Source organism: Stigmatopora nigra, chromosome 15 (genome assembly GCF_051989575.1).
Source record: "Stigmatopora nigra isolate UIUO_SnigA chromosome 15, RoL_Snig_1.1, whole genome shotgun sequence".
In the NCBI taxonomy this organism is placed as follows: Eukaryota; Metazoa; Chordata; class Actinopteri; order Syngnathiformes; family Syngnathidae; genus Stigmatopora; species Stigmatopora nigra.
This window is the reverse complement of record NC_135522.1, coordinates 2,173,119-2,190,227: the sequence shown is the minus strand read 5'-3', so window position 1 is coordinate 2,190,227 and position 17,109 is coordinate 2,173,119. Positions and strand designations below refer to the sequence as shown.

The 17,109-nt window shown below is 37.3% G+C and overlaps 1 protein-coding gene across 1 annotated transcript; it reads right to left on the bottom strand.

Moving 5' to 3' along the window:
* Nucleotides 1-517: 517 nt before the first annotated feature.
* lfng (LFNG O-fucosylpeptide 3-beta-N-acetylglucosaminyltransferase) lies at nucleotides 518-9,554 on the bottom strand. The gene is made up of 8 exons (XM_077735250.1): nucleotides 9,049-9,554; nucleotides 4,303-4,351; nucleotides 3,770-3,872; nucleotides 3,539-3,692; nucleotides 3,366-3,451; nucleotides 3,113-3,278; nucleotides 2,957-3,042; nucleotides 518-2,092 (listed from the first exon to the last, which is right to left on the bottom strand). The coding sequence occupies exons 1-8, from the start codon at nucleotides 9,451-9,453 to the stop codon at nucleotides 2,023-2,025; spliced, it is 1,119 nt and encodes a 372-aa protein (XP_077591376.1). The 5' UTR covers nucleotides 9,454-9,554; the 3' UTR covers nucleotides 518-2,022.
* Between the last annotated feature and the right edge of the window lie 7,555 nt (nucleotides 9,555-17,109).

The window sequence follows — 17,109 nt, the reverse complement described above, 5'->3', positions numbered from 1 at the left end:
ATAACATATAACAACATACAACATAACATACAACATAACATACAACATTTAACATAGCATAACATACATATAACATAACAACATACATTTAAATGAACTTAGATTACGATGCAGACACTCAAAAATAAGTTTAATCTAACCTTAGACTAAATTTAATTCTAATTTTGTTTAAAATTTTGATACCTTACTTGGCTCTATTGGCCCCGCCTCCATCCTGACTTCCGATGCAACCTATCGAGGGTCCTTTGCTTTTGTCTTCCCTTCAAACTATTCCCAAAATGATTCACACAAATGTCCTCACACTAGGATAACGTACGACCACTTGCCAACAAGTAGTAGTATATACTAGTATAACGGTAGTAGAGACTCGTTGAAGTTATCATGCGATGTAAGCCATCACAGTTAAAACCGTAATAAACTCTCCTAAAATACAAGTTATCTTTCCCCTCTAATTGTAGTGCATTATATTTTAGACAAAATCCAACTTCCCCAAAATAAAAACAGCAGGAAATCCAAGTTTCGCAGTGGTTATACTCGTTTATTTGGGACATTTCGGACCCCAAAGCATTTGGGGGCCCATGTTAGTTAAATAGTAGGATCAGGTCACAATCCCTGAGACGCCATTATTGGGACTGAACTGTTCCGACCCTCCAGATACTGGAGAATTAAAAAAAAGCAGTACAACACAATTGGCAAGCGAATTAAAAAACAATCAAAAAGCCGACGTAAATCACCAAAACATTCCCGTACACAACAGCCGATAACAACAAAGTCACAGTACACAATACTGCGGTCGTCATCGTGTACAGCGTAACCCAATATGGGTCGACTCCATGCCGAGATGCTGACGTTGTAAAAAAAACTTCTCGCCTCGCCAAACTCTGCAAAAAAAGACATTTTTTGAACAAAAATCGCGTTTTTCTTCGAGTTTTGCGAGGCGAGTTTCTGTCCAAAAACAACAATCAGCTCATTTGAAATCCAGCTGTGCAATTTTTAAACAATTCAAAACGCTAAAAAAAAAAACAAGATACAAATGCATTAAAATAAGACAAAAACTGTTCCACTATTTTTTTTGCGCATTTTTCGATCAAAAATAAATGGAAAAGTATTTTTTTTTTTTGCGTTAATTCCGACTGTAATCTGAATTCATTCCAGGACGTCATTTTAGTTTTGCATGGTTCTTTTTTTTAAAAAGAGACTCAAAAAAGTGCTTGTTCCTGATGAATTTTAGATCAAAATCGGTTGTAACGCGCCGTTTTGTAGAAAAGTACAACAAAAAAACTTCACGTGAGCGCGTTTTTCCGGAGTCATTCAAATGCTTTGAATCGTTTCCGCCAACTTTGTCAAGATGGTGGAACGCGGGGGGTGTCCAAACTACGGCCCGCGGGCCAATTGCCCTTTTTTTTTTTTTTAGGGAATTTTAAGGAAAATATCACTAAGAAACTTAAATTCAGCCTAAATTCTCTTTCATTTTTAGCTAAAAGTTAAAAAAAAAAACACCTGACATGTTAAAATCAATAAAGTTAGCTTTAGCATTTTGCAATTTAGCTTTATATAAATATAGAAAAATATAATTTCACAAATTGCTCGTGATTAACTTAAAATTTTGGTCAAAATAAATTGGGCAGGTTAAAAAAATAACTAAAAACATTATATTTTCTGAAATTATTATCAAAATTTGGACACCCCTGCCATAAAGTTTGCGATAAAAGATCACGGAAATATGAAATACATTCTATGAGAATTGCAAAAAATACTTACAAGCAACATTATACCGAAAGCTCAACCGATTTAAGCTTTAAAAAAATAAAAATAATAAAAATAAAAAAAAACATTAGCATTAGCATTAAGACGGCAGGCCGCACAGCAGCCCACTCGCCCCAAAATGGCCGCGTAGCAACCGCTGAAAGAACGCAGCGGCGACGCCATCTGGACATTGACCAAAAATAACGCTGGTCCTCCTTTTGCCTTTCAGATACCGAGGCGAGACGGAGGACGAGGATGAGAGAGGAGCGGTCGCCCCTACGAGACAACCTGAGGAGGGGTGCACCATGGGGTGTCGGGGTACAGAAGGCAGTGCACTGACTTGAACCTGCCACAAGGACGTAAAGGAATGCAAGGTTAGATGGGAAATTAACATTTTTTTTTTCCAGAGTATAGGACGAAATGGGCAAAAAAATGGAGAAGAAGTTGTGTTTTTGGTGGAATTTTATTTGAACTGGGATTAGGATTCATCGTTTTTAGAGGTAATGTGTGTATATTGTCCAATTTTTTGGGTGAATTTAATAGTTTCATCAAAATGGAGAGTGGTAATAACAGTAAAATGGAAAGCAATAAGCTAGCTAGGAATTTGTTAGCATCAAATTATAAGATCATAGTCAAATTATAAGATCATATTTTAGAGATTTTAGAGAAAATTTTAATTTCTCTTCGATCTGATTTTTAAAAAAAAATTAAAATGACAGTAACACATTAAATTATTTTCGGGGTTTTTTAATCTGGAAACAAAAGTGGACAATTGTCTTAAATCTTTAAAATTACAGTAACATGTTAAACCTTTTGGGGGGGGGGGTTAATTTGGAAGAAAAAATTGGACATGCTAAGTAGTAGTAGCAATAAAAATAGAAAAATTAACATTAAAATTCTCTTATTCAACCTTTGAATTGTCATACATTTTTAGAATCACAAAAACACTCAAAAAAGTCTCAACTTCTGAATTGTCTTACATTTTTAAAAACACAGTAACACTTAAATTATTTTTAGGGATTTTAATTCAAAAAGAAAAATGGAAAACTATCATTATCCTCAAGTTCCAAAAAGTCATCACTTCTCAGCCAATGTGAATAAAAAAGTATCATAGTTTATGTTAAATAACAACAATAATAAACCAAATATGCGACTTATACTCCACAAAATCCGACACCTACTTTTCAATTAAAAATATTTAGTTCCTCACCTGGATGGATCCTCCTCCACAGAGAAAGCTCCTTTCAAATTGATGATATTACTCTTATTTTCAAACATCCCATAACTGAGAGTGATCTAAAAAAAAAAAGACCAAAAAAATCATTAGAGCCAAATTACAGACCATCATATTAATTTCCATCCTCACCTGTTTGTGTATTTCAGCTCTTGAAACCTGTTGCAAGTTTTCCAAATGCGAATGGAACAAATTACTACGAATAAGCGGTACCCCCAACACCGACTCGATGATATATCCCACCGCACAATCGTCGGGGAGACGAATCTTCTCAGCCGTATTCATAAAATGGCCGCCACTGGAAAAAAACCCAACAAAAAACAAAGGTATTTTACATTTTTTTCTTCCCAAAAACTAAAATAATAGCATTTTTTGTTTCCTTTACCTTGCCCATGGGCTCATTTTCAGCGCCAAACCACGACTCACACAAAACCCCGCCCCTCCAGTCGCGAACCAGAAGTTGACAGGTTTCTAAAAAAAAAAAAAAAAATTTAAAAAATTATTTCATGCTCAATAGCGCCCCCCCCCATTTTTAATGGTGAATGAGTGTCAACGCACCAGTTTATTGTCACCCAGCCTTTCGGTGGCTTCGATTGGTCGATCCAAACTGGGTTTTCCGATATAAACATCTTGGGTGTGTTGATATTGCGATAATTGTTTTAGTAGAGCGCGTACATTTACGTAGTTGTCGTCGTCCACGTGGCAGAACCACCTAAACGTGCAAAAAAAAAACGTCAATCTTGCAGCAAAATGTGCATTTTTTTAACAATATAGTATAATAATACTCACTTCTTTCCCGACTCGATAAACCGATCATATTCCACCGCCATCTTGCAAGACAGGGCTTGCCGACTGTGAGCGGCCGAGCAGTTGGTGTTGATGGCGTGAATCCCTGTGGTCACACATTGGTTAGCACTATGGTGGTCAAACTACGGCTCGCGGGCTACATATGGACCGCTAGGCTTTTTAATCCGGCCCGCCCAAAAAAAAATTTTTTCAGTTTTTCCCCAAAATGGCGCCGTCACGCGGAAGCCAGTGGCAGTAGCTCTGTCCATTCTTATTTGTTTTTTTTTTGTGTTTTAAAGCCTTTCTTTCTTTTTTAAATTTAATTTTAATATTTCTTAATACAGTCCTTTTTACTTGACTTTGTACTTTAGACTTTTTAGTTTAAAGTGATGAGTATGTTAATACTTTAGTCCTTTATTTCTGTTTGTTTCATATGTACTGTTAACGGATGCACTTTTTTATATCGTATCTTGTGCTGACCCCGCCCATCTGTCAAATTTAGTCTTTTATTTAAATATTTCTTAAATATAACTCACCCATTTTTCCTTTGAGTTCCTCGTCCTCGCCATCAGTAAAAACGTACGTCTGCGGACAAAGAAAACAAACAAAAATGAGACTGATGTTCTTTTTCAAACACAGTGATTAGCATCATTCAGTAAGGCTTTTATGCTAAGCGGGATAAAACACATTTTTAGGAGTTAAATAGCCTTCCTGCTTCCATAAAGGCCCTTTTGTGTCATGTCTGGTTTCTCCATGGCAACCAAATGAAGCATCCCAGATGGAGAAATACAAAAGTGCCTCAAAGTTGGTAAACTTCCCCGTTGCCGGGTAAAAAGAACGGTTGAACGGCGGCAGGTGCTGATTAACAGTCGTCACAGGTGTGGCGCCAACACCTGCCGAGCGGCGGCACGTTTTTGCTTGCCGGCGCGTGCCTCGACCCGTCGTTTTTTATGGGGCGTGTGTGGGGGACTTTAGACTTTGGAAATTGGCATTTGCAACCCTAAAAGTTGACTTTAGTAAGTTTGAATTCCAAATGGAATTGACTCCAGCACCCTTTTGTGAGAATAGATGGCGTGGGAAATGGGAAAATTCAAGGAATAATGGAATATTTTAGATATAAAACAAATTCGAATATAAGCCGCGCCCAGCAAATTTGACTAGAAAATGTCATTTGTTCGTATATAAGACGCATCGGACTATTCAAATGTACTTGGATATTAAACAGTACTTCGATATTAAACAGTACTTTGATATTAAACAGTATGTTGATATTAAACAATACTTGGATCTTAAATAGTACTTAGATATTAAATAGTACTTAGATATTAAACAGTACTTTGATATTAAACAGTACTTAGATATTAAATGGCACTTATATATTAAACAGTACTTAGATATTAAACAGTACTTAGATATTAAACAGTACTTGGATATTAAACAGTACTTACATATTAAACTGTGCTTAGATATTAAACACTACTTAGATATTAAACACTACTTAGATATTAAACACTACTTAGATATTGAACACTACTTACATATTAAACAGTACTTAGATATTAAACTCTCTCATGAATATAATTTTGAGAGCTGGCTTCAACAGTAAACTCTCTGTCACCATTTGACCCACAACCAAAAGACCAAGCACCGTAAAAAATGGATAAAAATTAAATACAACCCACTATGGTTGACTTTTACGCAGATTTGTAACCCTTTTTTTACTCAATCCCATCTGACGGCAGGTGGCCGAGAAAGCGCGGGAGTAGCACTCCCGGGTGTTGATTAGTAAATCAAAAACTATGCGTCCATTCACTACCGCGGTTACGTCAACGAACCCCCCCTCCCCTACTTGTGAATAGAACAATGCAGTTGGTTCTTAGGCTGGCTTAAAAAAAAAAGTCCGCTGGGGTAAATCCTCAACACGTTTGCCGGCATTTGCATACAGCTGCCAGAGTTAACTCCCCGAGAACTAAGCCCCCCCCATCAGGGGTCTTTGTTTTCAAACTGACACGGAGACGCACAGTTACTTTCACTACATGCAAAACAAGTGTGTGAAGTAGAGATAAAGTGGAATGAGGAGGGCAGGGGGGGGGGCTTCATAGTTGTAACCACAGGAAGGCTCCGCTCAAACACCCCCCCGCGAACATGCGTGGTGCCTGCATGGCTGCTTCCAACTCCACAGGAAGGAAATGCACCAGTGGGCACCCTTCCCTCTATTCAACTAGCACGCTCCCCCCCTGTGTACCCCTCCCGACCCGATTGTGCAACTTTTACACAAATGGTGTTTTGAATGGACAAAAAAAATAAAAGAAAAATGATCACTTTCCCTTTTTTTCAGTGTACACCCATTTCCTTTTTTTCTGGTGCCCATTGTTGTATTATTATGGAGTTATTATTGTTGAATGTTGTGGTAATTTTGGTGTTTTTTTTGCAGGCGGGGAATTCATTCTTCTAAAAAGAAGATATGGAGGATTTATGGGATGTTGAGAAGTGTCTTTGGGTAAGAGTTTTCTTTGTTGTTAATTGTTTTTTAATGTTTTTTTGTAGATTTTGAGCTAGCTTGATTATAATGAGGTTTAGCTATTTTTAATGAGATTTTTTTTAAAACAAAAGTTATATTTAAAGGGTTTAAATTTAAATGTATTTGTCAAAAATGGCAAAATTTATAATATTTGAAACTAAAAAATAAGTTTGTCGCAAAGAATTTCAAAATAAAATCATTTTTCATATTGAAAAAAATAATTATAATAATTTTAAAATGCTTTTTCATATAGAAAAATAAATCTAAAATAATTTTAAAAAGCTTTTGGGAAATAAAACAATTATTCATATTGAAAAAAATAATATATAATAATTTTAAAACGCTTTTGGAATATAAAATAATGTTTCATCTTGTAAAATAAATCTAAAATAATTTTAAAACGCTTTTGGAAAATAATATAATTTTTCAATTTTGCAAAATACATTAAAAATACATGTAAAACACTTTTTAATGAACTATTGAGCCTTATTTTTTATCTTTTATTAAACCCACCATAAAACTACATTGCTTGCAGCTATTAAAGCAAAAAAAAGAAGGCGTGTCCAAAGGCCTTATAATAGCTGACGTCATCCCACCGTGGGGCAAAAACCCCGAAATAAACAGCGGCGGGCATGAAAGAGGCGCAGATGCCATTGTGACGCCACAGATGTTCATCAGCTGAGCGTGAGAATAAGCGTCCGCCATATGCGGGCGCTGGGAACCGACCGGGAGCATCGTATGGCGAGCCGCCGCCGCCGCTGGGTTTTGGGGGGCCCTAGGGGGGGTATTGCGTCCTTTGTTTGGCGGCTCCTGACCACCTGGCGCCCTCCCTCCCTCCCTCCCCTCTGGGAACTCCCCCCATTGCATTGTGGCTTGGGATATTCGCCAGCTGCCTTCCAAGACGTCTTTTGACTCTTGTCACTAAAGACTCCGCCCCCCCAAGCTCATTATCGTCAATTAGGTGACATGGTACTGCGTATGCGTAACTAGGGGTGATGGGAAATCTGGGTTGAGATTGGAAAGATGAGTAAATTTAAAAAAAAATGGATTTTTGATCCGCCAATAGTTAACATTAGCATTATTAGCATAAATGATTCCGTTGTGTAGCTACCAAATCAGGTGGCTAACAAGTTACATAAAGAATAAAATATATAATAAAATGAAAAAACTACAGTTCAATATGATGAAATGAACTTTAAAGATTGCTATTTTAAAAGTAATAATACATGAAAAAACTAAAGTAAAAATACAATGAAATGAACTGTTTTGATTAGCATTTTCTTGACTTTTATGCTACCTTTTGTTCTGCAAACTTTGTTTATAACTATAAATATAAGGTAAAAAACTACTATATATGTTTCTTTCCCCCTGCAAAATACTTCAGTATTATTTTGTTGTTCGTAGTTTATATATCACATTGCTGACAGTTAAAAAAAGCTATTTTAATTGTATACGCTAGCATTAGGTGCTAATGCTAATTCACATTTCAGAGCTCTTTACGTTTACTTTATCCCAATCATAATTCAACACATTTTAAATATATATATATTTTTATATATTATCCAATCAATGAGTCATCAATACAAATCTACTATTAAATACATTAATATGCACCTTCTCCTTTAAATCTGCACATTGATTGGTTGAAATAATTAGCATTGAATCCACTTTCCCTCCTTTTGAGTGGGTCATTAAATCCAAACTTTTTTGAGGTTCATTTGAGGACACACGGCTCCGACACCCCTCCAGGATGAAATCACTTTAAGCATATTTTCTTGGCACGCCACCCCCCCAAAAAAACTTCACCCCCTCCTCATCCTCTTAAAGACGAAACCCCCGTCAAAGCTTGACCCAGACGCCGACTCTCCGGCGTTCCCATGGAACAAGACACAAGGAGCCGCTGGGAAAGCTTTTCTTCGGGGACCCCCCCACCCCGTACACCCGTCCCAAAGAGACAAGCTTTGTTCCCGCCAAAGAGGGGGGAACCAGGCGCCTGGAGAGCCGGCTGAGGCTCGATCGCCGCTGAGTCATCCCATGTACCGGGTTCAAGCGTTCATAAGGGGGACCCCCCACCCCCCAAAAAGGCATAATAGAGAGAATGGTAGTGGTGGGGGGGTCTTATGGGGGTGTCCACTTGCTTGAAAGCATTTCCTTCGTTCTCAGGGACACATCACTCACTAAAAAGTGACAATTCAGTGGGCGGGGCTACTTTTCTGTCACTTTTTTAATTGAATTTTTAATTTTTTTTGTTGATTTATTTAGTTTAACTTGTTCAGGTGCTTAGATTTGGAATGGCAATTTTAGAGGTTTTTTTTATTTAAATTTTATTTTTTTATGTTGATTTATTTATTTTAACTTGTTCAGGTGCTTAGATTTGGAATGGGAATCTTAGGGTTTTTTTTATTGAATTTTTAATTTTTTTTTGTTGATTTATTTAGTTTAACTTGTTCAGGTGCTTAGATTTGAAATGGGAATTTTATGTTTTTTTTAATGTGCCACATGGGAGTTTATAGACTTTTAAAAGTTCCACAAAAAAAATATTTATAACATTTGCAGCTTTTTTGCTCGATTTAAAGGGTCACAAAAATATCTAATAACATCCACAGCTTCATATTCTATTTTTAATGCATTATTATCCCTTTAACAACCACCAACACCCATAAAATCACACTTATTTGACCTAATTGATGTCTATTACTGTCAATGGCAGCCATTATTTAACCATCAATAAGTCAAAAATATGGTAAAAACAATTATTTACCTGCTGCATACTTCTTGAAATCCATGTGTCCAGGAGCAAGTTCAATCTGGATTGGTGGAACTTTTTGGTGGTCTTCACCGCGATGAACAGGTCCTCTTGCCGGATGTCCTCGGCCGGGGGTGCCGGGGGGTCGCCAACCGACCCGGGGGACCCACCACCACCACCAATGGCGGCGTCAACGGGCTTCTCCGACGCCTCCCTGCGTCCACGACTCAACTTCCCGAAATATGCCGAGAATCCTTTCCCTCCGCCACTCTCAACCGTCGGGGTCGCGGAATTGTCCTCCGGACGGATGTCCTCGGGGACCCCGCGATGCCGGACGGCCACCAGCAACGTCAAGAGACAGACGACCGCCGCCGCCGCGCCCACGTAAGCCGCGGTCTTTTTAGCGTTGTTCTTTAACATGATTGGAAGCGTCGGATTTCCCACGCAAAGTCCATATGGGGTCTTCTTTGAAATTTTAGATGGAAATGAGGTTGAGGACGTCCCACACCTTGCATCGCTATCCAGCGACTGGCGGAGACGTCACGGTTGGACCTTTTTATAATGGGCTCCACTCCCCTCTCTCCTTGCCACTCCCCCTTTTGGGGGAGGTCCTTGAATGCGGCTGTTTGGAGGTCCTTGAATGCAACATGTTAACACTGGTAGGAGGGAGTTTTTTTTTTTTTTTTTTATAGAAAGTAGCTCAGCTAACTTGTTTTTATTGATTACAGAACTCATGTGTGCTTGTGTAGGAGTAGAAATATTCTTTTAAAAATACTGGTTGATGGTTTAGTGGTTTAGTTTTTTTTTCTGACAATTTAAGAGGAGGTAGTTATTACAAAACAACTCAAATTGGTGATAACAATGTGTGCTTTTATATATGTGGGTATATATGTATGTGTATGTATATATGTATATGTATATATGTGTATGTGTATTTGTATGTGTATGTATATGTGTATGTATATGTGTATGTGTATGTGTATATGTATGTGTATATGTATGTGTATATGTATGTGTATATGTATGTGTATATGTATGTATATATATATATATATATATATGTATGTGTATATGTATGTGTATATGTATATGTATGTATATATATGTATGTATATATATATGTATGTATATATATGTATGTGTATATGTATGTGTATATGTATGTGTATATGTATGTATATATGTATGTGTATGTATATGTGCATGTATATATGTATTTGCATGAATACAGTAATGCAATCCAATCCAAACAACTGATTTCAAAAATGCCCTTTAGTTAAATGCAAATTCGATTTTTTTTTAACTTTCAAACTGGTAGTTTTGGCTGAACACACCACATGCTCATGAATCATTATTGGAAGATTATAAAGTTGGAAAATAGGACAGTTTATTGTCATTGCCGTTATTACACAGCAATTTTAACCATTCTTGAAAGTTTAATTGTATATTTGTTCATATTTATTTGACTGATTAATTTCTATTTTCCATTCCTCAAGTTGCAGAAACACTACCTTCTGTTCCTGATCAACCATCGACCCCACCACAAACAGTTGGCCATTCTTCCACGTTTGTTATTGTTCAAACGCTGGCTTTAACCAAAGAGCGCCACCTGGTGCCGACCAACGCTGACGAGTCTGGCTCGGTAAGACTTTACAGCCCCTTTTTGGAATTGCATCTTTTCCCTGGCAGGTGTTGTTTGGCAGGACATAACTTGGAAGCCGTCTTTGTCCTCCTGACCAGCTGCTTTGTCCTCATTGGCTCAGGCGGAGGCGTCCATAAGGGACCTCCAAAAAAAAAAAAAAAAAACAAGCGCTGGGGGCCGTCTTTGTAACCTTCCTTCATTCTTCATTCGTGTCCTGAAGGCTTCTTTGTGTGGCCCCTGGTTGGAAAAACAAAATGGCGACTCCCGACGTCGGGGAGGTCTTTGTCGGATGTTGAAATTGAAGCCCCGCTTTTTTGTGTAATTCCTGTTTTGACAAAGCTGATTGCGACCGATGGCCTTTGATGGGGAAAACAATCATGGTAGCTTTTCTTGCTCTCTGATCATATCAACAATGTGGCTAACAGGCTTTCGTAATGGCGCCGTTGTTTAGAAGAGTTTTTTGAAGACAAAATCAAGCCCTGTTTTGGGCCTTCGGGGGCCATATTGACTTTAAAAGTTTGACAGATGGGCTAGGGTCAGCACAAGATACGATACATATAAAAAAGTGCATCTGTTAACAGTACATATGAAAAGTATAAAGTACAAAGACAAAGAAAAAATAATGTATTAAGAAATATTAAAATGTCATTCAAAAAAAGATAGAAGGGCTCTAAAACATGAAAAACATAAGATTGGATAGTGCTACTGCCATTGGCTTCCATGTGATGGCGCCATCTTGGGGTCAAAAATAAAATAAATAAAGAAATTGGACAATGTCGGCGGACCGGATTAAAAAGCCTAATGGGCCTAATGTGGCCCGCATGCCCTAGTTTGACCACCATTGTGCTGGTTTACATCTGAGGTTTGAGGTTCTAATTAAGTATGCATGGGTTCTTTAAAGACTCTAAATTCTCTAAAAGTATGGAAAAGTTAAAAAAAAAAGTATAAATAGGTGGGCAACATTAAAGTTTCTGGTAGGGATTGCTTTTGTTGTTGTTGTTTTTTTTACTCATGTGATTGACCAATGAGGTCATCTGTTGTTTGCCCCTCCCCCTTTTGTGACCCAGGTGTTTGTGAGTGGCTCGTTAAGGACCTGGTGTGTTTTGCAGTCTTTTTATGGATCACATTGTCTTGGTATGTCATGCTCATATACTTATACATCTCTTATTTGTTATTTTAGGACGATCTCGACATGTTTATTTAAGTTTTTGTTAGTCATACCCCTTCCTTGTAAATACGTTGCACTATGCACCACGATGTTTCTGACTTTATAGTAAATAATAGTCTAAATTTTGGACACATTACTTTCTTTCTTTAGTGGTCCCTAATCATATTCCATGCCAAATTGCCTGTGATTTATGTTTTGTTGTTGTTTTTTGACATGTTTATATCCAATACATTGAAACTGAGACCCTTAGCAGTTGCAAAAATTGTATTCATAATCATATTGCATGCTAAATTGACTGGAATTTTAGTTTAGTTTAGTTTTTGTGCCTAAAATACGTCCAATGCATTAAAACTGAGACCCTTAGGAGTCGCAAAATTTTTATTTATAATCATATTTCATGCTAAATTGACTGTAATTTTTGTTTAGTTTAGTTTTTATGCCTTATATATGTCCAATACATTGAAACTAAGACCCTTAGGAGTTGCCAAATATTTATTTATAATCATATTGCATGCTAAATTGCCTGTAATTTTTGTTTTGTTTAGTTTTTATGCCTTAAATACGTCCAATACATTGAAACTGAGACCCTTAGGAGTTACAAAAAAATATTATAATCATATTCCATGCAAAATTGCCTGTAATTTTAGTTTAGTTTAGTTTTTATGCCTTATAAATGTCCAATACATTGAAACTAAGACCCTTAGGAGTTGCCACATTTTTATTTATAATCATAATCCATGCTAAATTGCCTGTAATTTTTGTTTTGTTTAGTTTTTATGCCTTAAATACGTCCAATACATTGAAACTGAGACCCTTAGGAGTTACAAAAAAAAAATATAATCATATTCCATGCAAAATTGCCTCTAATTTTTGTTTTGTTTTTATGACATGTATATGTCCAATATATTGAAACTGAGACCCTTGGGAGGTGCAAAATGTTTATTTATAATCATATTTCATGCAAAATTGCCTGTAATTTTAGTTTAGTTTAGTTTTTATGCCTTAAATACGTCCAATACATTGAAACTGAGACCCTTAGGAGTTGCCACATTTTTATTTATAATCATAATCCATGCTAAATTGCCTGTAATTTTTGTTTTGTTTTGTTTTTAGTACATATTTATGTCCAATATATTGAAACCGAGACCCTTGGGAGTTGCAAAATGTTTATTTATAATCATATTTCATGCAAAATTGCCTGTAATTTTTGTTTAGTTTAGTTTTTATGCCTTAAATACGTCCAATACATTGAAACTGAGCCCCTTAAGAGTTGCAAAAATCCTTTTTTTTACATTGGCTATCCGGATATTCAAGTTTAAATATGCTGTCCATATTGTCAGTGTCTTTATAAATGTCCCTCTGATGTGAACACACATGTGGGCACTTTCCCTTTAAATCCAATCCCCTGTGATGCCACTGTATATCCCACAGAGATCAATGGCAGATGGCGCCACAATTTCAGGCTCCTCCATCATCTGTGATATAGCACATCTGTTGCCATTTACCAAACCAAAGATGAATTGCGCGCTTCTTCAATTTCACAGTCTACCAAATTTCCCCTCACTTTTTTTGTTTTTTTCCCGATGGATCTGTAGTTGCTGTGTTGCGAGCGGTCGCACAGCGGGGGGGACGTGGTTGATATACGGTGACGGCGACCAATGAAAAGCAGATGTGCCTACAGGGCCACTTCAATGACTTTATTACCAGGACAGTGAGGGGCAATCACGTAAAAATGGCAGCTAATCTTTTGGACATATGAGCCTATTTATTGTTTATAAACCAGGGGTGTCAAACATAGGGCGCATGGGCTGACTGTTGACCTCAATGGCAGTTCATGAGTTAACAATTAAGTGACCTAGAAATACCAACAAAGTTAGAAAACAATAGGAAGTAATCTTTAAGGCTAAAATGTTCATAGCAGTGGCTACTGAAGAAGGAAATCATCCAAAATGGATAAAAATTGACCCTGAATGACCCAAAGACATTAGAAGTCAGTGTTTAAAAATTGAAATGTATCAAAAATTAGTCATATATATTAAGTTTTTAATGGATTTGAATGATGAATGTATAAATTGTGCATATTAGAGTTAGTTCAGGGTCCAAGATGGCGGCGTGTGGGTGCAGTTTGTTTTTTAGTCTTATTGTTATTAATTTCATTTGGATATTTATGGTGAGGTTTAAGTGTGAAGGGACCTTTAAAAAAAATTCCAAGATTTTAGTGGATTTAGTGGAGGGACTTAGAAAAAATCCACTAAAATTTTGGACATTTTTCGAAGTCCTTCCACATAAGAAAAAATCCACTCAAATTTTGGATATTTTTATATGAAGGGACTTTAAAAAATGTCCAAAATATGAGTGGATTTTTTCATTTTTAAATCTCACATTGCAAATTTGACTTTAGATTTATTTAATAAGGAACATCACATATTAATGATCATATTCATATTTCATCTTAATAAACATATGTTAAATGATAGCCAAATTTAATTAGCCACATTAATCTAATTAAACAGATAGAAAAAGTCTACACACCCTTTTTCCAATGCCATTTTTTTTGAACATACTCCATTATAATGTTCCCAGATCATGTACAAATTTACTTAATAAAACATCTTAATTTCTATTCCCTCCAAAACAGATCCTCCCGCATCCTAGATGATCCGACCTGGTTCCCGTTGAAGGGAATCCCGTCCTCCCCCAACCACGACTCTCGTCCCCAGAATTAATGGCCGCCGTTGGCCAGATCTCCAACGAAACTACATTTTTATCCCACGTGGTAAGTCCATCTGAGTTTATCCTCTCATATTAAGTGGATTATCCAAAAAAAACCATTGTTCTAATAGCTCACCGAATATGGATTTAAATGTTATACGTTTTTTTGACATATAATTGCAAAAGACGATAATAAATCCTCTAATTGTCCCCACCGATTCCACGACTGACCTCGGTTGGGATCAACGTTGTTAGTATCCGTGGGAAAGCGGAACGGTGACTCCGACGACGGACTTTTCCGCTTTCCCGTGGGACGCTCCGACTAAGGGATTTAGCCATGCCGCGGGGACAAAAGTAACGGGACACCTGCGGGAAGTGAAAGCGGAGAATATAGCTAGCTTTTGACGCTAACTCGGCCCAAAATTTATTTGACGTACTTGTATTTTTGGGGGCAATGGCGCAATACTCGTCTTCTCTGCGCAGCAGCAATCATATGGCGCGCAGTAAATAAAATCCAAACTATTTTTTTTATCCCTTTCCCCATGGTGGCGCCGTTTACGAGTTAGCCAGTGGCAGTAGCTCTGTCCACTCGTATGTTTTTGGTGTTTTACAGCATGTTTTATATGAAAAATTAGAGGGAACATTGACATGTACCTGCTTAAGGCAAGTGTGATACTTGCGCACAATGATGATGTCACTCACTGGTACTCAGTGCCTTCAGGGAGGTTGTCTTTCTGCCCAGATCAACAAAAAATTAGAGGTAAAAATTAGTTACGAGAGCCAGAATGTTGAGATGCCCCCCCCAAGATGGCCGCCACGGCCTTTTCCCACAACCTTCCCGGGGCACCTCGGAGGAAGTCGCCCAAGCGTGACGGCGCGCTCTTTGATTCGAAGGCAAAAAATGTCCCAGGTTGTCCCGGAGAGTGCGGCATTAGCAAAAGCACATGCTCTCCTTTCAGGACAGAACAATGGCCGCCATTGTGAGAAAGACCACAAGTGTCTGTTTGGATTTAAAGTAAGGGGGCTCAGCGGTGGGCTCGGAGACAATGACCGGGGGAGGGGAGGGGGGGCAGGGGGGGGGGGCGTTTACGAGATAAGACGAGGATGCTGGAATGAGAACTGTAATTATAATAATATATCGTGAGGGGTTAAGCGGTACTGCAGCTTGATCCTAATTTTAATTGATGTAACAGGCTCACACAGATGTCACCATAAGCGCTTAAATGGATCCCCGGATTTTTTACACATAATAGCATTATATTTCATTCCATGGAACCACATTTTAGCCAGAATTCCCACTGTATTGATACTCCATTTTGTATTTTGAACTTCTGGGTTTTTGTTAGTTATGTGTGTGGTTTTCTATCAACACATTTTTCGATAGCCTGAGTGTAATCTTAGTTTTGGGGGAAAAATTCTGGCCTTTTATTATATTGTTGGTTTCCATTATGCAGAGGCAAACTGTTACAAAAATTATTTTCCATGGTACTATTTCTATAAATATGGATTTGTGGGATTTTTTTTAATTAATTTATGTATTTTTGGTAGTACTTTTTGTCACTCAGTTTTCATTAATTCTATAGATATGGATCTTGGGGAATTTTATTAATTGATTTATGTATTTTTGTTAGTACTCTTTGTCACTTAGTTTTCATTATAGTATGACATTCACCCCACATTTTTTTGCAAAAAATCCCAGCCTTTGATTACATTGACAGTTTCCACTATGCAAAGGCAAACTATTACAAAAAATATTTTCCATGGCACTATTTCTATAAATATGGATTTGTGGGATTTTTTTTAATTTTATTGATTTATTTTTGTTATTACATTTTGTCAGTTTTCATTATAGTATGACTTTCACCCCACATTTTTTTGCAAAAAATCCCAGCCTTTGATTACATTATCAGTTTCCACTATGCAAAGGCAAACTATTACAAAAAAAAAAAAATTTCCATGGCACAATTTCTATAAAAATGGATCTGTGAGAATTTTGTTAATTAATTGATGTATTTTTGTCAGTACTTTTTGTCACTCAGTTCTCATTATAGTATGACATTCACCCCACATTTTTATCCAAAAAATCCCAGCCTTTGATTACATTATCGGTTTCCACTATGCAGAGGCAAACCCTCGCAAAAAATATTTTCCCTGCCACAATTTTTATAGAAATGTTTTGTCTATTCTCTGCGCGCCCCACCATAAACATCCTCTTCAACATTGGTGTCAAACCTACGGCCCGCTAAAAGGGGGGTCCCATCCAAACCCGTGGGGGGCCTGACTTTCTAGCTCATTTATATTCTCTTATTTATTTTTTCAACTATGCTGCTCTGATAAAAAGTGATAAACACCCATTTTTCAGGGTTTTTTTTTTTTAAAGAACCCTTTCAAGAAACTGTTTAAGGGTCCTGAAGAATGAGGTGTCCCGGACTAATGGCCCTTTCCCATTGGAATGAAGGGCTATCTATCATGGGGGGGCCCCCTTTTTTAAAGACCCCCTTTTTTGGGGGGCACCATGAAAGCATCTGGAAGATCCAATTAGACTCACACGGAG

Excerpts from the sequence above, each read along its gene's own strand:
- lfng (XM_077735250.1), bottom strand. The coding sequence starts at position 9,453 with ATGTTAAAGAACAACGCTAAAAAGACCGCGGCTTACGTGGGCGCGGCG. Across the intron at positions 3,693-3,769 it reads TTTATCGAGTCGGGAAAGAA|GTGGTTCTGCCACGTGGACG; the intron begins GTGAGTATTATT and ends TTGCACGTTTAG. Across the intron at positions 3,043-3,112 it reads GAGCTGAAATACACAAACAG|ATCACTCTCAGTTATGGGAT; the intron begins GTGAGGATGGAA and ends TTTTTTTTTTAG.